Source organism: Pseudochaenichthys georgianus, chromosome 16 (genome assembly GCF_902827115.2).
Source record: "Pseudochaenichthys georgianus chromosome 16, fPseGeo1.2, whole genome shotgun sequence".
Taxonomy (NCBI): domain Eukaryota; kingdom Metazoa; phylum Chordata; class Actinopteri; order Perciformes; family Channichthyidae; genus Pseudochaenichthys; species Pseudochaenichthys georgianus.
The window spans coordinates 18865046-18885545 of NC_047518.2; the positions used below are offsets into that span (position 1 = coordinate 18865046).

The 20500-nt window shown below is 43.8% G+C and overlaps 1 protein-coding gene across 1 annotated transcript in view; it reads left to right on the forward strand.

Moving 5' to 3' along the window:
* The window catches only part of LOC117461335 (CUB and sushi domain-containing protein 3-like), a 262738-nt gene that overhangs the window by 107730 nt on the left and 134508 nt on the right, over positions 1-20500 (forward strand). Inside the window, 8 exon segments of the mRNA XM_034103156.2 lie at positions 10365-10521; positions 12348-12539; positions 14503-14629; positions 15714-15916; positions 17153-17344; positions 18327-18465; positions 19732-19919; positions 20231-20425. Of these exon segments, the coding sequence (XP_033959047.2) occupies positions 10365-10521; positions 12348-12539; positions 14503-14629; positions 15714-15916; positions 17153-17344; positions 18327-18465; positions 19732-19919; positions 20231-20425 (1393 nt within the window).

Below are 20500 nucleotides of genomic sequence, written 5' to 3' on the forward strand. Positions count from 1 at the left end.
ACGCAAATGACTATGTAGTTCCCACTTCACAGCTGGAATCACTCTTTTTGGGATGCAGATGTCTTGTCTAATGCTCCAATTAACAGCATTGTAGCCTACTATCAGTGTTTCTAGTAATAGAGTTGTGTAGACAGTAATCTGCTGTACTTAGTCATTTTGTGAACATCTGAAATGTGAAAAGACATGCTTAGAGCCAAATTGACTTGAGGGAAGAGAGTAATTCAAAGGAAGAGCCCAGAGCCATGTTTCTTCTCAGGTGTCAATCATAAAGGATTGGGAATCTAAGTGGAATAAGTGTGTTTCTTCAAAAAACAATTTGAACGAGGCCTGGGGTTAAAGAAAAAAAAGATATTCTGTTAAACATGTATTTGAAAAAGAAAAGGAAGATAAAAATGCAATTATTTGTATAGAAACATCCATGAAAGCATTAAAAAAAAATGTGTAAGTACGTTGCTCTTTGCTTGGAGGAGGCACTGATTAAAAACTGTCATTGGATTTCAAATTGTAACAAAATATTTGATTTATAATTGGGGTCTTCTCAGATCATGTAATGGTATAAATAGCATTGAGCACACAAAACAATAATTCCTCCAAACCTTATACATTCTCTTTTTCTTAGGGCTGTCAGTCGATTAAAATATTTAATCGTGATTAATCGCATGATGTCCACAGTTAATCGCTATTAATCGCAAATTAATCGCACATTTGTTATCTGTTCTAAATGTACCTTAGAGGAATATTTTTCAAGTTCTCATTCATAACACTCCGTTCGATGTCTCATTATGGGATGCGCCTCAACGCGTATGCAAACAGAAGCATCAATCTCATTACGCCAATCCTGATTGGCTGGTGATCTTGACGTCAACGGGAATCCACCCACCCTTTCAACACACTCTCACTCCCTAAGCGTCCAATAACGACGTTTGGTCAGTGTCCGTGGCGTCCAATTGTGACGCTCCTAGGCTCCTTCAGCGTCATAAAGAGACTCAAATAGCTTTCAACTGATTGCAATGTATTCCCATCTGCGTCGGGATTTGACGCTCATGGAAGCACTGCATTCGTTTGTGTCGGCTGCCCTTAAAGGTAATGTGAGCGTCCATTCCCAGGAGTAAAGGATGGCAGAAGACACTACACTACCCAGAATCCCCAGCTATCGTTTGGACTACACCATGTGCTCTGTTTGACAAACCCCGTGATAGTCCTCAAGCTCTGTGATTGGAGAGTGTGCTCCGAGGGTTAAGCCGATTCTCGAACAGCACTTGAAATGGGATGGAACCACGGCAGACTGTCCAAAACTGGATTTGAACGGGTCCACCGCGTCCCCCCTCCCCCACCCCGTCCCCAGAACTACACATGCTGGCTATTCTGTTTCGCAACATGTTCTCTATGGCACGTCTCTACTGGGAGTTGTAGTTTTAAAAGACGTTTTCGTATTTCCCATAATAAGAAGTTGCCAGTATTAAACTGTGTACATCCCTGGAGGTTTAGGGGACAGGAAACACTCACATTTAAAACATATAATTAATAAATGGGTGAAAATTGCTTGTGCCCATTATGGGCAGTATTAATATATATACCCACATGCCAGCTAAGGTCAGAAGAGCTTTATTTAACAGCTGGTCTTATGTGTGTGACCCCTGTGATAACATTACATTACATTAATTGATAAGCCTGAAACATGCACTTGTCAAGGTTCAGAGGCACATTTTGCAAATATGGCAGTAGCCATCGATCAGCTTAAGATAAGATATACTTTATTGATCCCAAGTTGGAACATTTGCGTTACATCAGCATGTGTAACAGTTAAATATGCAGTTGTGTTTATTTGAAAATCATTTAGTATAATCACACAAATTCTGTGTTTTATATTCAACAATTCTGTGTTCTTTATTTATTGATTGTTCAATACCTGACAAGGCCGGAGATGAAATATCTACATACATCTATAAGAGTATAATACATTATGTATAATATCAGTTAAAATAAGTGCTTCAACATAGTTAACATTGCTGGAGGTATGCACAAATATTGATAGATGTCTTGTAATGCACTATTGAGGAACCTGCAACCCAAGTTTTTCATTCAGTGCAGAACTACACCACAGTTGTGTAGGCCTATATGATATGTCAATAAACCTTAGAAAATCATGAAATCTTGAAAGGGATGTGCAAAATAGTCATTACATACAGTCTTTAATTAACTATTAGTAGAGAATAACGAGTAATGAATATACTTTATAGGGATCGTATTAATATCTAATAATAAAAATAATTAAATTCAATAACATGCTTTAACCACCAGGTGTCCCTTTATATCAGCTGTGCACCTTTATGTTGTAAATACAGCCTATCTACCAATTGGATCAAATATAAAAGTGAGCCGAATTAGTGTTGATATTGCAAGGAGACGTATTGTGTGAAAAGAAATGTAAGATGTTGTTTAATGGCTGATATATTTATGATCCACGTCACGTTTTCAGTTCCTCATGTTTGTCTTCTCATCAGGGCTCTATAAATACAGAACTACGGCAGATATGTAATATGTAATGCAGCCGAACCGTGTATTACAATGCCGTTATGTGATGACTTTTAAAGAGAAAAGCAAGCACACTCGGAATAAAGTATTATTATTTATTTTTTTAAATGTTTTCGGTCTGTTTCCGGTATTTGTTAATGACGATGTGCTGTGAGATGTGAGACTGGAATTGCACAGGGGGGAAATAACGTAGGCTATCTTTAGATGCGGATTTTGTTAAACTAATATGTTTAGGCTGTGGACCAACACTATACATTGACGGGAAAGGGGGTAGCAATAAAGATAACACCATTAAACAGTTACACAACATAACAGAAATAATATCGATAGCAGCGTCCCTAGCAACCACCTTGGTAACAATGAAAACGTCGCGATTTCCTGAAGTAATCTTCGTAATAACTAGCAAACTAAAGATCATGTACATCCACTGCACACATAATCTGAAATAACAACTCATATTTCTCGCATCAAATGACATCAAAACGCATTTTAATGGCCAAACTAACTTTTAAAATAGGCATTTTCTACCAAGAATAAAATGAATTTCGGCCATGTTTTCTTTTTCTGCAGGGAGAAATTTGAAGATCATGTGACATAGACGCCAGCCATCGGAATGAATGGTGAAAAAAACGGGGTTTGTCAAACAGAGCACATGGTGTAGTCCAAACGATAGCTGGGGATTCTGGGTAGTGTAGTGTCTTCTGCCATCCTTTACTCAGAAAAAATATTTGTTTCTCCGAATCGAAGGGGAAAAATACAAAAGCATTGCACACAATTTAAACCAATCAATGTTGTGTAATTAACAAGGATAATCTGGTGTTTTTTAGTCGATGAGTAGTGCAGATATCACTGTAAAATCAATCGACAGTAAGAGGAATACTTACTTCCGGGTGTACAATTCTCCGTTATCCAATGGGAATGGACGCTCACATTGCCTTTAAGGGCAGCCGGCATAAACGAATGCCGTGCTTCCATGAGCGTCAAATCCCGACGCAGATGGGAATACATTGCAATCAGTTGAAAGCTATTTGCGTCCCTTTATGACGCTGAAGGAGCCTAGGAGCGTCACAATTGGACGCCACGGACACTGACCAAACGTCGCTATTGGACGCTTAGGGAGTGAGAGTGTGTTGATCCTTTAAGTAGCTTGCGCTAAGACGCAGCGTCATTCAAACACCTCTTCTCGCTTCAGAGCACATCTCGATTTATCAGTAACCTGGCTAGCTTAACGGTCCACAGACTAAACCCTAAGCTAACATTCGGTCGACGGGCGCTTGCCAGTTACTTTTTTGCTTTGCAAGAAGACTGAGCAATATTAACACACCAGTTAATATTGTAATCAACCTCGCCGTTTCTTTCTGCCGAAATAACGGTAAGGTTTGATTTTTTCTTCAAGCTAGTAACATACCTGTTGCTAGTTTGTTCTTCCCTCCACACCGATACCACGGTAAAGAGGACGTTCTCTTTTCTCTCTCACACCAGAGGAGACAGAGATAAAAAAAAGGTATTAACACACCAGTTAATATTCTTTAAAGAATAAAATCTACACCGTCGCCTTTTTTTCCTTTCGGACTAACGGCATGGTTGGATTTTTTTCTCAGTAACGTACCTGTTACTAGCGTGTCCATTCCGATCAAAGATGGACCCTTCTCTCCCTCACACCAGAGGAGTCAGGGACTCGGAGGCTCGGCTATGCTGCTGCGGGTTTAAGATTTCAGGCTCAGACTCACACCAGGTCTGCTCGTCCTGCCTCGGGCTGGAACACGCCCGGGAGGCTATCGATAACCCCGGCTCGTGCGGGCATTGTACCCGCTTCACCATGAAGAGCCTCCACTGACGGTTAGCACGCCAAGCTAGCTTGTCGGGACAGGACCCCCTCATGGCCGCTGATTCGCCGGCTGGCAATCAAGACATGGTGGCGTCCGCCGCAGAGATTGAGTCCCGCGCTGTGTCAGACTGGGGCTCAACAACAGCGACAGCCGCTGAACCGGAGCCCCACGCCGTTTCAGGCTGGGACCCGGTGGCGGCAAGAGACACGAGAGCGGAGCCCCTCACCATGGTTCCACCCGCGGAGGATGTCCTGGAGTTGGACTACATGGAGGACGAAGAGGATACCTCTGAGTTCCTCCTGTCTGACTCAGATGAGGATGACATCTTCGTTTCATCGGCTCAGGCTGCAAAGCCGGGAGCGATGTCCGCTCCCCCGGGCGAGAGCACACCAGCTTTGCCCGTCCTAAGTATGGACTTGCATGCCGTGTGCCAACGCGCTGCATCCAGGCTGGACATCCCATGGCCTGAAGTGGCCAAGGAAACCTCCAGATCTCGCTACGAGGGGAAGAACTTGCCCCAAGCAGCGAGGACGAAGAGGCAGCTCCTTCCAGTCTTTCCGGAGATGCTGGACGAGGTGTCGGTCTCGTGGAGAGACAGTCCCTTTAGCAACAAGGCCCCAATCCAGGGTGCTCTGCGAAGACATGTCGAGCAGACCTGAGCCTGCCGTGTGGGACGAGATCGCAGCGATCACGGACATTTGCCTCCATGTGCAGCGCTGGGCAGTCCAAGCCACAGGCAAATTACTGGGAATGATGGTGGTACAGGAGAGAGCCAGGTGGCTCAACCTGACCAACCTTCCAGACCGGGAAAAAGAGGATGTTCTGGACATGCCTATTGTTCCCGAGGGCATATTTGGCTCCGCTCTAGCTTCAATGCAGCTGAGGTGCGAGTCAAAAAGGAAGGGAGACGAGGCTCTCCAGCTCTGTCTCCCCCGAAGGGTCCAGCCGCCACCTCCAATGGTCCCGCGGCAGGCCTTCACCCAAGCTGTCTCACGTCCTGCCCGGTTCAAAATACTGAAGCAGCAGAGACCGCAGCCCGTCCCGGGTCACCAGCCCAGGCACGAGGCAAGAGGGAGCTGGCCAAGAAAATGTCCGGTTCCGGCAGCTGCCGCTCAGGCGCAGCCGACCCAGGTTTTCAGCCACCAGGCGAGGAAGAAGAAGAAGCGGGCGGCCTGACAGCCTCCTCTCCTCTCCTCGATGAAGGAGCTGGAAGTTCCCTGTTCCCCAGCTCCAGAGCACGTTCCAGTGTTGGATGCTCATGTGTTTTTGGGGTGCCACCATGCCCCCATCTTCCCACCGCCTCGAGTGATGCCAGAACGTCATCCTCAAGTTCGTGCCAGCCATCAGGGAAATGGACTTAACATCAAAGACAGCAAGTTCCGCTGCCTATTTAAGTCACACAAACACATGTCATCATTGTTGTTTCAAAATAAATAATTTTAAACAGTCTGTCGTCTGCCCCTCTTTTGAGAGCGGCTACGGCCTCTCTCAAAAGGCGGACAATAGACAGGATTGTGAAGGCACCACCGCCACGCGCATGCGCAGTGTCGGCCGGGATTGTCAACCTGGGGTACCACCGTGTTCAGACACTAGAGGGCCCCATAACACAACAAATAGAGACACTGAGGGCAGACGACAGAGCTGTGACAGCTCCGCTCGCTTTGAGAAGCGAAAAGTGGAGGATGCTCACAGATTCTGCTTGGGTTTTCAAGACAGTAACACGGGGCTACAGGCTCCAATTCGCTGTCACCCCCCCTCACTTCTCGGGCATTCTGTATTCACAGGCCCGGGGAGAGTCAGCCCATATTCTAGAGCAAGAAATGTTCTCACTACTAGAAAAAAAGGCTATATCGATAATACCCGCCCCACAGAGTCAGAGCGGCTTTTATTCCAAGTATTTCCTCGTTCCCAAACGGGGAGGGAACGGAATTCGGCCTATACTAGATTTGAAAGCTCTGAACAAATATCTCAAAAGATACAAATTCAGAATGCTCACTCACACATCTCTGTTGCGTCTCGTGCGCCAAAACGACTGGTTCACATCAGTTGACCTGAAAGATGCGTATTTCCACATCCCGGTATATTACCCACACAGGAAATATCTGAGATTCGCCTTTCAGGGTGTCTGTTATGAGTACAGAGTACTTCCCTTCGGTCTGTCTCTCAGCCCGCGAGTGTTTGTACGGTGTATGGAAGCCGCGATAGCCCCGTTAAGACAACAGGGTATTCGCCTGGCAATTTATCTGGACGATTGGCTCCTTCTCGCACAGTCGGAGCAAGAGGCTATTACGCAGACGAATGTCCTCGTAAAACACCTGCTCGACCTGGGTTTTGTAATAAACACAGAAAAGAGCATGTTGTCTCCAGCCCAGACTGTACTCTTCCTGGGCCTACGCCTGAATTCGGTGTCCTTTACAGCCCGCCTGTCAGCAGAGAGAGTGACAGCCTTCAGGGCTTGCCTCGCTCATTTCCAGCCACGCAAATATGTTCTCTTCAGGTCATGTCTGCGGTTGCTGGGGCTCATGGCGTCAGCCATTCTGGTGGTACGACTGAGGGAGTTTCAGCGCTGGGTAGCTGCCCTCAGATTGGACCCCGCGCGTCATGGCGCGCGGAGAGTGATGGTCACTATGAAATGCGTAATGGCTCTGCGCCACTGGCTACACCCGACTTTTCTAGTACGGGGCGTGCCTATGGGTGCTGTCCTATCGCGGAAGGTGGTCACCACAGACGCATGTCTGACGGGCTGGGGGGGTATATACGAAGGTCGACCTGTGAGGGGTCTCTGGAGCAGAGACCTCCAACGGTCACACATCAATTATCTGGAGCTTTTAGCGGTGTTCCTCACCCTGAAACGCTTTCTGCCTTTTCTCAGAGGACATGATGACCTCGTGAGGACAGACAACACGACCACAATATCGTATATAAACCGCCAAGGGGGTTTGCGTTCTCTCCAGTTACACATGCTGGCAGGCAAACTGATCTTATGGAGCTGCGGACGTCTCCTCTCTCTGAGAGCGACGCACGTACCGGGTGTGATGAACCTCGGGGCAGAGCTACTGTCCAGAGGTGCACCACTATATGCAGACTGGACTCTACATCCAATAATTGTGAGTCAGCTGTGGGTGCGTTACGGCCGGGCCGCGGTGGATCTGTTCGCATCAAAAGAAAATGCTCAATGTCAGCTGTTATTTTCAATGCACGATTTAAACGCACCGTTAGGCGTGGACGCGCTCGCGTACGTTTGGCCTCTGGTCCTTCTGTACGCGTTCCCACCCCTGGCTCTGATATCCCCAACTCTGGCCAGAGTGAGAGAACAACGCCACACACTTATCCTGATAGCTCCGCACTGGCCTGAAATGTACTGGCTGGCGGAGATATATCAGCTGCTGTGCGGGCAGCCGTGGCAGCTCCCACTACGCAGGGACATACTGTCTCAGGCGGGGGGGGGTGATCTTTCACCCACACCCAGAGCGCTTGGCACTATGGGCCTGGCCCGTGAGTGGTACAATCTGAATACAGTGGGGCTCCCTCAGAAAGTCATAAACACTATTCAGAGTGCAAGAGCTTCCTCCACCAGGTCTCTCGATGACTGTAAGTGGAGGGTGTTTGAGGAGTGGTGCCTTCAAAAAGGACACATCTCTTTTCAATGTCCTGTCGGGGTGATTCTATCATTTCTACAGGACTTAATTGATAAACACAGAGCTTTCTCTACGATCAAAGTGTACCTGGCTGCTATTGCTGCATGCCATGTGGGCTTTGAGGGAAAGACGGCTAGCCAACATAATTTGGTCTGCCGTTTTATGAAAGGGGCTCGCAGGCTCCTCCCTGTTTCCAGGTCACTGGTGCCCTTATGGGACCTGGCAGTGGTTTTAGATGGGCTCACTCGACCTCCATTTGAACCCCTGGAAGAAGCTGACATGAAACACCTGTCACTGAAGACAGTGCTGTTACTGGCCCTGGCATCTGCCAAGCGAGTCAGTGACATTCATGCGCTCTCTGTACATCCTTCATACAGAGTGTTGCTGAAGCCCAACCCTGCCTCTATACCTAAGGTGGTTGGCTCATGTACCCCCATTGACATTGTGGCATTTCCTCCGCCGCTGCATTTCCTCCGCCGCTGTGTTCGTCTGAGGAATAGCGGCCGAATTTGCTGTGTCCAGTTCGTGCTTTACGCATCTATATGGACAGGTCAAAAGAGTTTCGTTGTAATGACCAACTCTTTGTATCCTGGGCTAACCCTCAGAAGGGCAAGCCCGTTACCAGGCAACGGCTCTCCCACTGGATTGTGGAAGCGATTGCTCTGGCTTATACGAGTCAGGGTTTTCAGGTACCAACGGGCCTGCGTGCTCATTCTACTCGTGGACTGGCTACATCTTGGGCTTTGTTCAAGGGTGTTTCCATCCAAGACATCTGTGCAGCATCGAGCTGGTCCTCGCCGCTCACTTTTGTCTGCTTTTACAGGCTAGATGTCTCTGCTCCAAGTGTGGCCCGCGCAGTGCTGGGTCCCGTGTTGAGACAGGGTTCTACCTGTTAGGTTCTGGTTGTTTTGGGTGATTTTCGAGATAAGCATGTCTAGCAATACGGGAGTTTCAATATCCCATAGTGAGACATCGAACGGAGTGTTATGAATGAGAACTATAGGTTACTTACGTAACCCCTGTCTCAGAGTAACATGAAGTGAGATGTCTCACCAGACGGCCCTTCTTGCTAAGGCGAAGCGAGAAGAGGTGCTTATTTTGAATGATGCTGCGTCATAGCGCAAGCTACTTAAAGGGTGGGTGGATTCCCTGACGTCGACGTCAAGATCACCAGCCAATCAGGATTGGCGTAATGAAATTGATGCTGCTGTTTGCATACGCATTGAGGCGCATCCCATAGTGAGACATCTCACTTCATGTTACTCCGAGGACTGGGGTTACGTAAGTAACCTATAGTTTTTAATACTCTTATCAACAGATGAGTGGACAAATATGCTTTACGCAAATGTTTGTTTATCATTGGAACAATGACAAATATTCTCCTGAATATTCTCAACACAACAACCTGGAGCCTCTCTCTCTCTCTTACACTCTCTCCCAACCCTGTGTACTTCTTTTCACTGAGCCAGTTGCTCAAACAGACAAGCCTGTTTACAGTTGTCGGCGAAATACCGCTCCTCTGTCTTCATCTCCAGTCAAAGCATGAGACTGAAGTCCCCACTGTGGGTCAAAATGCGTTGTGATGTGCTGTCGACACGTTGGATGCGATCCGAATGATCTAACGCAGCCCCTCATCCTCCACAATGTTAAGCTGTAGCCACCCATTTAGCTATCGCTGTTGTTGTCCAAGCGTCTCCCCGGCAAACTTTCAAGCGTGATCTGCCGCAAGTGAGCGGCAGGAGCGGGGCTGTCAGCATCAGCTGTGTGCTTGGCTTGTTGTTTAAAACACCTTTTTTTGTATCCATATCTCTCGCTAGAATCTCCCACCATCCAACTAACGACAACAATAACAACGTCAAGCCTTTGGGCTCTGAAACTACGGGGCGGGCCGAGGACAAAAAGCACACTGCTCCTAACACTAGGATGGGTCAAATGCAGAGAAACAATTTCCCCACGGGGATTAATAAAGTATATAAAAAATAAAAAATAAATACACATGCGTTAATCGCACGTTAAAATAATTAGTGGTGTTAAAAAAAAAGTGCGTTAACTTGACAGCCCTACTTTTTTTACATCATGAATCCCATCTCCCTTGTAAGCTGTACAGATGCACAGTATCAGATCAATGGGAAGAAACATCCCTCCGATCTAAATTTGACATCTCATTTAGGTTATTGGTTTTGCAATAGATGTGCCATATAAAAGAGGATATACACTATAATAGCTTATTTTTAATTGTGGCTCTCTTTCCTAAGTATGAATAATTCATTCCTAATATTATCATTCTACTTAATTATGGGGAATTAATCCTCAGTGTGCAGCAGAGCTCTCCATCGTGTTCTTCTTCTTTGTCTCTGATCAGGCATATGATGGTAAGGACGGGGCCGCCGCACTCCTTGGCTCGTACACTGGCACGCTGATGCAAGGTCTGTCCCTCACCACCACCTCCAACTATCTGTGGCTGGAGTTCTACTCCGACCAGGAGGCAACTGCAGCGGGGTTCCAGCTCATATACCAAAGTAAGTCACTGCTCATTTCCCTGGGAGAGGAGGGCCCTAAAGCTTTTTCCTCACTGTCATTCACTGTCAGGGTATCCATTAAACACAGCATGGTGTTTCCACGCCATTCATGCAGGGCATTTCGCTTCTTTTCTTTTCACCCCTCCCTCTCCCTCTCACTATGTGAATCCATTTTCTCCCTTTTCCTTTGCGCTCTATTCCTGCAATTAGCGTCCATGCCAGCCTAACTGTACCTTGTTAAAGCAGGTGAATTATAGTTTGGATTGTTTTAAACCAGTGAGTTTGTGTGTGCATGTGTATTGAACGTTTGGATCATTGCTATAAGTGGGCCAGTAATAGATGAGTTTTGCTTCTCCCCCTATTTGGCTTGCTGACTGTGTATTGTTACTAACTGGTTCTAATGTATTACTGTGACGGGATAATGTTTTGGTTACACTGCATTTTGCAGTCCAATTTAAAGTGTTTTTCTGTTTCACCTGCATTTGAGCTCTGTAAATTCGTTTTGGCTACCAGCAGTTTTTATAAGGTAGAATTCAACACAGTTAGTTAGAATGGAAACGGTCACACTGCAGTTTTGACTTGAATAAAATGAAAGGGAATGCGTTTTAAGCAAACTTGCAGTAACAAGGCCCAAACTGGCAATTTTCACTCTGTGATAATTACACCAAATGTGCCAGGTACGAACTGCTGTGCTACAGTTCCAATAAAACTTTTTTACAATAGAGTGCAGCTCAGCATTAATCATGGTTTTGGTTTTGCAGCCTGACAGGCCTGCCAAAATAATAATAAAATATACATTAATCAGCTATGTGTAGCCATTTACAAGTAATTAAGTTGTCATCAGCATCTTAATGCAACAACAATTGGTTTGGAAGAGCCTTTTGAGTTACAAAATTAGCCATAATTAAATAGCACATAATTAGATATAATTTCAGATTTGTTTCCAGAGACGTGCACAAGGTAAATGGCAGCATACAAACACTTTATCCACCTCAAATTGAAGTATTCACTTGTTCTTTTCATCCAGAATGAATAGCCCTTCGAAATGTGGAGAGATCTGAGTGATGTGAGAAAAGCAATAGGGCAAGGAGAAGGTGGGCAACTTAAATCTAGTCTCAACATGAAACCTGATCATGTTTTCAGGACTCTTCCACCATAAGTGCAGAGGTAATTTTCTAAATGTGAGCAGTAACTGCAGGAGATTTATACTGGGCATGACACTTGTAATTCTGCCATAACATCTGGCATGGGCATGGACCTCGCTGTGAGAAGAGGCCGTAAATCAGCCCTGCTGGGTTTATGTGCGGACACTGTTGCTGCATATCAGAACACTTGCATTTAGTATCTGGAATAGAGGAATACATATAACGTGGTAGAGTTCAAACATGGCCATCTTAAGAGTTATTGCAACACCTTGTCTTGTTTGTGACTTGTACATTTCATTTATTTTGTACAAGTGTTACGAATGGATGGGCTGTTTCTCAATTGTAACTGCCGGCATTCAATCAAACATTTGATTGTGAACATTTACTTGTGCTATTTTCCAAATGGAATCTTTTACTGCTACGTAATATAATAACAATGTAAGACCAACCCATAACTGGAAATTGATTCTATGTTTAATCATTTTCTTCTCTTTTTTTTAGGTTATCGAGAGATGTTCACCAAATATTTTAAACATGACCAGCTTTCTGTTAACAAGCAAGACAACCCCATTCTCTAGATGAAAAGGAATTTGTCACTGGTTCACAAAATGGCTTGCCAGAACTCATATTATTATCCTGCCTTATGACCTTCTCTTGTGCCTCTCAATGTTTCTCATCCAGGCTTTGAGCTCTCCCACTGCGATGATCCAGGTGTGCCGCAGTTTGGCTTCAAAGTCACTGACCAGGGTCACTTTGCTGGAAGTGCTATTACATTCGGGTGTGACCAAGGTTACACCCTGCACGGCAGTGGCATACTCAAGTGCATGACTGGGGATAGAAGGGCATGGGACAACCTCCTGCCATCTTGTATAGGTAATCCTTTCTGTCTAAGCAGTCTTTGACCATTCAATGCTCTTTTTTTCTCTCCTACTGTAGTAGTTACATTATTATTCAGGCCAGGCACACTGTCAACATTGCTCATCTACTGTAGGTGTTGAGTTCTACTCATCAAGTAGATGTGGGTTCTACTTAATGGACTGAATTGAAAGAAAACACACTGCTTGTGTTTTTGTTAGAGAATATAAACACATCTGATGTTCTGAAAGGTCCCAGGGCATGGCCATTTTTCATAATTCCATTGTTGAGGTCCACTGGAATAGATTTACACTGTGCAATTTTCCAAACTCACATTGGTTTCTCATACAGCATCTCTGTATAGTATGTGTATTCACTCTCTGTCCTAAACGCCCCCCCCCCTGTGAGCCCACTGTACATCAGTGTTTATGTGTTACAATGGCGTTTGTTAGCAACCAGAAAATGACACCAGTAATGACAAACAGATGAGAATGCTGCGTGGGGTCTGGGTGCCGTGTTGGCGGGACGTTGCGTGGCTCGCTGCTGCGAGGAGCGGACAGTGTGAGCTGGGTTCATTTCCTGCTTGCTGCGTGGAGTCTGCGAGACATCGCGAATGGACGCGGGAAGGGGGGGGGGGGGGGTGCTGAGGGGGCTGCAGCACCCCCATCTGCGAGGCTCCACTGGCACCCCGCACCCCCAAAAGCAGTTTTACTCGCTACAGGGTGTACTTTGAGGGTTTGTGACTCTGCAGACCGTTTACATGCAGAAAAACCTTCATAACACACAAGGGGACGGGTAATAACCAGAAAAGCATGACATGGGACCTTTAATACAAATCATTGATCTCTCTCTGTGTGTTCTTGATGCTGAAATGGCTGTAAAGAGCAATTAAGAACAATCTGAATCACTATTGCATTTTTTACAATTGTCATTGATGAGCATTTCTCCAGCACAGAGGCATAATTATCCGAGCATTCGTATCAGATTTGTTCTGGACATGATGTACATTCTTGGCTGTACTTTCATATTCACAACGTGCTGAGACAGTGAGACAGAGAAACTATGAAGCTATTACCTGCGCGCTGCTAGAGCTTGGAAGGTGTTGTGAGGCAGTGTCTGTTTCTTGATGTCTAGCAGTGATGGATTAAGGTACAACATGATTTATAAATTCCGGACGTGTGCGGAATTGCATTTTAAATGCGCCTCTGTCCTTCCGCCTTTTTCAATGAAACATGTATTTATTCCTTTATGGGTAAAAATGTCTTAGCTCTGGCATTGTGGCATGTTCAATAACATCACAAACAAGTAAACCAGTCGACTGATTAACTGTTAAATAGTGCTGGATAACTGAATGGTCAATATTAATAGTGAGCTTTACATCTGTGAGCTGAATGTAAAATGGGATTCCCAGCCATTTCTCCAGGGTTACTTTCTGGCTCCTGTCCAGGGCTTTTACATTGTCCTGCTGTTAGGATCCTGATTATAGCCTACCACTGTGGCAATCTAATGAAATGCAATGTTCCTATTAATTAAGAGCAGTTTGTTCTGTATCATAGATAGCAAGAAGATAACCAGGGGAGAGACAACATAGATTGGAGGATTTACAAAAATTCCATCAGTCATTTGTAGCAGTGTCCTTCCTGCCATGCAAGACCCAGTCTGAATATTCTTCGGACACATTCTTTTTAAAGTAAATTAATGGCATCATTAGGAGGCATACTTACAGACAAAACAAGTTTTGTTTTGCATCTGTGACTTTCTCTTTCAAGACAGGAAGTCTGTAAAGTCACATTACCTGAAATCATTTACAGCAGAGCTTAACTGTTGCTCATTAGTCCTCATTGTAGACTCTGAGCTGCAGTGAGCTAAGACCTTGACAGCAGTTTTTCTGTATTTCAACAAGCGGTTTAAGCTCTTTTTTTGCGTACATGCATCTCCATTTTCTCATGGTTGAGTTTATGTATTTTATGTGTGCATGCAGCGGAGTGTGGTGGGAGTTTCAAAGGTGAGTCTACCGGGCGAATCCTGTCTCCTGGGTATCCCTTCCCCTACGACAACAACCTGAGGTGCACCTGGACCATTGAGGTCAACTCTGGCAACATTGTCAGGTAACTCACGGTGCTAATAACATTATTGTATATTCATATATTGCATAAACTGTACTGTATCTTTTGTATAAGAAATGTGTTTTCTATTAGCTCTCTATAACTGATGTATTCAAAACTTCCTAGAAAAAGCTTATATGTTCAATATTTAAATTACAATTTGCAATCATTTATCAAAATATGCAAATTGTTTGTTGTGTCATTTCTTATCAAAATAATATAATTGGGTCTTAAGTTATTAGTCTACTAAAAGGAGTTATATACTGTATATTGGATGATTTGTATAATAAAACTGAAGGGAATCTGATTGATGTTTACATGGTTCATGCAATTTATTCACAAAGTAATTGCCTAAAAGTAAACAGATGTAAGTTGATTTGAATACATCTAACATTATCTGAGGTCATCCTTACTTGACCTGAATTTCAAAGACCACAATAGCTTAAAGGTTTTCACGAGACGTTACAAAGTTCAGTTAAGATTTTAAACATGAACAAGTCTCCTCTAAAGCAAGGTGTCATCAAGAGAAACAGCCTGCAGCAGCTCCATTAACAATGATTGGGAGAGGGACTTTGTACTGTAGATGCAGTGACAGCACCCAGAGGCATTTTCCAAGGACATGGAAGCATTTTTTTTTTGGTTGAGGGCTCCTCGTATTACTGTGAAATAAACCCCATCGGGACTTAGAGGTCGAAGTAAACATGGTATGATTTCATAAAGTCAGCCACACATTCTTTGTCACAAGACCTGCTTCAGGCTATCTCTTGATGAGATCGCAGATAAGTCTGTGCTATCATATTTCTAACTTTGGCAGGAACTGATTGATGATACCAAATCTCAACTGAAATAACCGAAAGCAGGGGACACAGTTAATAGTTAGATTCCTCCTTTGAACTCAATTTAAGTTCAGCACTCATTTTACTTGGCATCTTTAGAAAACTTGTTTTCAAAATGCACATCACATTATTCCCTGAGTGAATATAGTGTCATATAAGCTTAATTTGTCTCAGTCTGATCATATTTTTAAATCTTTAACTGACTGAATTAATTAAAAGCCTATGCTAACAATCTCTTGTGTATTTCGCAGTCTCCAGTTCCTTGCGTTCGACACAGAGGCGTCCCACGACATCCTGAAGGTGTGGGATGGGCCTCCTGAGAACGAGATGTCTCTGAGGGAGGTTAGCGGCTCGCTGCTGCCTGAGGGCATCCACTCCACTCTCAACATCGTCACCATACAGTTCGAGACTGACTTTTATATAACCAAGTCTGGCTTTGCCATCGACTTCTCCAGTAAGTATTTCCTGTTGTTTTGTTGTTTGCTCATAGTAAGAGTCTCTTTGAGGAGTTAAAGTTTTTGGAAATGTAATGATATCAAACTGTCTCCGTATAAAGCGTAGTATCTCTATTTGTACAGACATTAAATGTATATTCCACAGAGTATGCCTAGCTCGTAAGGAATATGTTAAAGGTTAATACAAAGTTGGTTTCAATGTCTCCAAAATAATGAAATTCTCAAACTGAAGCTTTTAATTTGAACATTTCCTCATGCCCTGTGGAACTCTTTGAATTTGATGTAACCTTTAACCATGCTCTGATGAGCAGTGAGTCCCAGGTATTCTACAGTTCCCTGCTGTTAGCCTACTCCAGCACTCTCATGTTCTGCTGATGAATAGTTTCCCAACCAAGTAAATAAGTACAGCAGTTCTATGTTTGAGTGGTATTAATTTGATTCATTACTCTAGTAAACCGGCACGGAAGCATAAGGTTGAAATCAATTACATTGGGACTCTGCACCTGTTTTAAGTGAGAATCGATTCTGAAGATGCATACAGCACTTACATTCCTGGATTGCCCACGGCTGGTGGTAATCTGGTTGTGTTAAGTGAATTTCTGCAGACCTTCTGCAATGAGTGACTGTTTCTTGTGGATGGTATGATGTTCCTTAGGATTGGAAGTATTTTCAGTTTAATAGCAATTTGCAGTACGATTTCAACAGAAAATAAGCCTTGTTTTTAAGTTGAATTACTTTATGCCATCAATCCGAAGATGGTTACACAAACATTCATTGTCTATGTAGAAATTAGGTCAAGTGTATCTTTATAATTATAAGTTAAACTATTATGATCCCTTCTATCAAATGTACACAATATGATAACCATTTCCTTTTAATACTTTGATCTTTTTTTTTTCATCATGTTTTACTTACAACATCAAACTTCAATATACTTAACTGTGTTAAGTCTCTTAATAACGTCTGTCTCGATGGGAGCATTTGAAGAATCCATCAGATTTGACCAGACCATGCCTGTACCTCTGGGCTCCACAGCTGTGCTTTAGAAACAGATTAGGTGAACACAGCAGGATTCTGACTGATATCAGTGTTCAAACCACAGTTTCAGCTTGACAGCTGTCTACTGTGGGATATGAAACTCCTTGTTTGTGTGTGCATGCGTGTTCACTCATGAAATCATTGATCCCCTGCGCTCTGCATGCTCATGTGCACTTGTGTGTGTGTTTGCCCCTCAGGTTCGCTCGCGACAGCTTGCAGAGATCCAGGTATTCCCATGAATGGTAGTCGCAATGGGGAAGGGCGGGAGCCTGGTGACTCGGTGACCTTCTCTTGTGATCCGGGATATGAATTGCAGGGGGAAAGCAGAATCACCTGCATCCAAGTGGAAAATAGATACTACTGGCAACCCAGCCCTCCAAGCTGCATCGGTGAGAGAGGGCGACATGGTTTGAGTTAGAGAGGGGGAGAAGTACGGGGGAGACTGAGAGGTACATGGATGGAAGGAGAGGGGGAGAGAAGGAGGGAAGTTTGCAGGATCAGAGTTACAAAATAAAGATATTAAGAGGAATAGTGAGCAGGGGAGTTTTCGATTTAGTGTCTGTAGCAGAAAGTAATTCTCTCTCACTGATGTCTGAAGAATATGGGCAGGATAAACAAAACTCTTCAGAGTTGAGTTGGTGCCAAGTCTTATGTGGACAAATCCACTTCACTAGCCTTTCAAAGACTGAGTATTCTCCGCTATTGTTCCCGAAAACAATGTCTTATTAGAGCTTAACAGCTAATTACTTAACAATGCAATTCGAAATAATTACACCAAGTAGGTCTAAAGAAACTTGGATGTCGCTGCCAACGCGTTTTGTTTCCTGGCCATAAAAGGCCTAGGTATTTGTCTTGCTTTGCAATTCCAAGATTACATGACCAGTCTCTATGAGTGAAAACATGATTGAAATGTCAGCTTTCCTTTTGGAGCTTAAGAGCAATACACTCATCATCATGTTACTAAAAGTTCTTCATAGTGAAGTAAGCTGGCAGTTGATTCATCAAACTCAAAGAATGACAAGAAAAGCCTTCTGTGAGGTTTTAAGGTTTAGAGTGTTCTCTGACATGCCGAGGCACTCAAAATGTCCTTTTTAATCATATAAATATAATCCAGCCAACTAAATCATAGAGCATAAATGTCAATTCACACTATTTAATTAAGTTGTCTTAATATCTTGTTAGTTTCATATCTGTATCAGTCCCAAGGAGATCTGAGAGTCACATATCAATGGTAGGAAACATTTAGTAAGATGATGTAGGAAGGAGCAATAATCAAGCTCAACTAAAGATGTTTGCAGCAGGTCAAGGACACTTTTTGACCACTGTGTGCCTCTGCCTCATCCATTGCTTCTTCCTTTTTCTTCTCTCAAGCTCCTTGTGGTGGAAATGTGACTGGATCTTCAGGATTCATCCTCTCTCCAAACTACCCAAACCCCTACCCACACAGCAAAGACTGTGACTGGCTTATTGCTGTGCACTCTGACTATGTCATTTCCTTGGCTTTCATCAGGTAAGTTGAGCTGCTTCAAATGCAATTTTACATTCTTTAGTTGCTTGAGTCAAAACATAAGGAACAACAACATTAAATGAAATGATGGTGAAACTCGATGTCTTAATATCCAGATGATATGTGGAAAAACAGACGTATTTTGTCACAGTTGCTTTATTTATTCTTTAGAGCAAAGGTGTTTGACACATTCCTCGCACGTGTGGATCACGCAAGTTCATTTAATTGTAAAGAAAAATGATGGCCTTTCGGTACATGCACATGGTCCAGTAACTTAGACTTGGAATTGCCTGTTTTCTGCAGTGGAACCAGCTATAACATCATGGTATTGAGCAAAGTTGGCCATGTGTGTTAAAGCAGAGGATCTGAGCTGGAGTCCAGGTGTGTTGGGAGATAGGGGGGGAGCAGAAGTGCCTCTACAGATACGGTATCTAGAAGGCAGCTATCCTGCCACTTTGCTGAAATGTGGTGAAACAAGATTTAAAAAAAAACGGTATATTGCAGGTGTGATAAGAGTGCATCTCATTTCCTAGACCGAATCACACTAAGACCATAAGCCTTACATGATTAATTGCAATCTAAATATGTAGCAGCAATACTGGCAGAGCAAACTTACGGATGGGCCTGAGGGCACTTTTCATGGACCCTGTCTTGACTGTTTTTTTCTAGTCGTTTTTATGAAGAGCTGGAGAAGCAGCGTACATCGCCTCGATCTGCACTCCCACCCACTTTCCCTTTTTCTCACCATGTTTCTTTTTCAACTGTGTCCTTCAAAACAAGCATCTAATAGAGTTAGCACAATGCTGCTTTCTCCCATGGGAATGCCAAATGAAAGGATGGAGTTATGATTTTAAATTGAAGTTGCCTTGATCCAACTCAAATGCAATTATCTCCAAGCTATTTACATTTTTGTCATAAACCATGCTCATTATTTTGAAAACAATTGCGCCGCTCTCTCTCACTGCGGCATCTGATTTGATATACGGCGTTACAATATGAAACGATCTTTTCACACAGCATTGCCACTGCCATCTGGGAAGATTTTGTGCCAGCGCTGTGTCACAACAATTTAATCTCTTCTCACCTCTTGGGGGAGATCTTTTTTTATCTCTTTGTCTTGAGATGCAAAACAAATGGCTTGGCATGACTCACTCCTAGCACTGAGGTGCACACTCATTTTGCAGCCCTAATGCATACAATCTGGTGGTTAAGATTGGGCAAAATAATAACTGTTTTATCTAATTTATGTGTTTCTTTCATTTGTAACAGTTTCAGTATTGAGCCCAACTATGATTTCCTGTATATCTATGATGGGCCAGACAGCAGCGCTCATCTGATTGGCAGTTTCCAAGACAGTAAACTTCCTGAGAAGATTGAGAGCACTTCCAACTTCATGTACCTGGCATTTCGCAGCGATGGCTCTGTGAGCTACACCGGCTTTTATTTGGAATACAAAGGTAGACCTTTACGTTTTTTTTTAAACAGAATGTGTTCATATTAAAGCAAGGGATTTTTAGATGGAAACGTATATACATGAAACGTAAACATTACGTGTTTAAAGTTTGCTACTTGACACACCTTCTCTTTCTAATGGTAATGCAAGCTGTGACAATAGCCTGTATCTTTTTCCACCGCTTTAACAGGTTAGGTAGTGTTACATTAAATACACACTTGCAGCCTGAATAACTATTTGAACCTACGTATTAGAAACCCCACTCATTTTAAATACTTCTGACTGCTCTAAAAGCTTTGTTCTTTTGATTGGCAGCAAAACTGCGGGAGGCATGTTTTGATCCAGGGAATGTGATGAACGGCTCTCGAATGGGTACTGACTACAAGCTGGGATCTATGGTGACATTTCATTGTGAGGCTGGCTACCTGCTTCAGGGCTACTCCACTCTGACTTGTGTCATGGGCAACAGCAAGAGACCAGAGTGGGACAGAGCCAAACCGAGCTGTCAAGGTGAGTGAGAGGCAACACTTCTAGATGAACAGAAAGCCTGAGTAGCAGAGAGCTGCACTGCACTGCAGCTGTCAA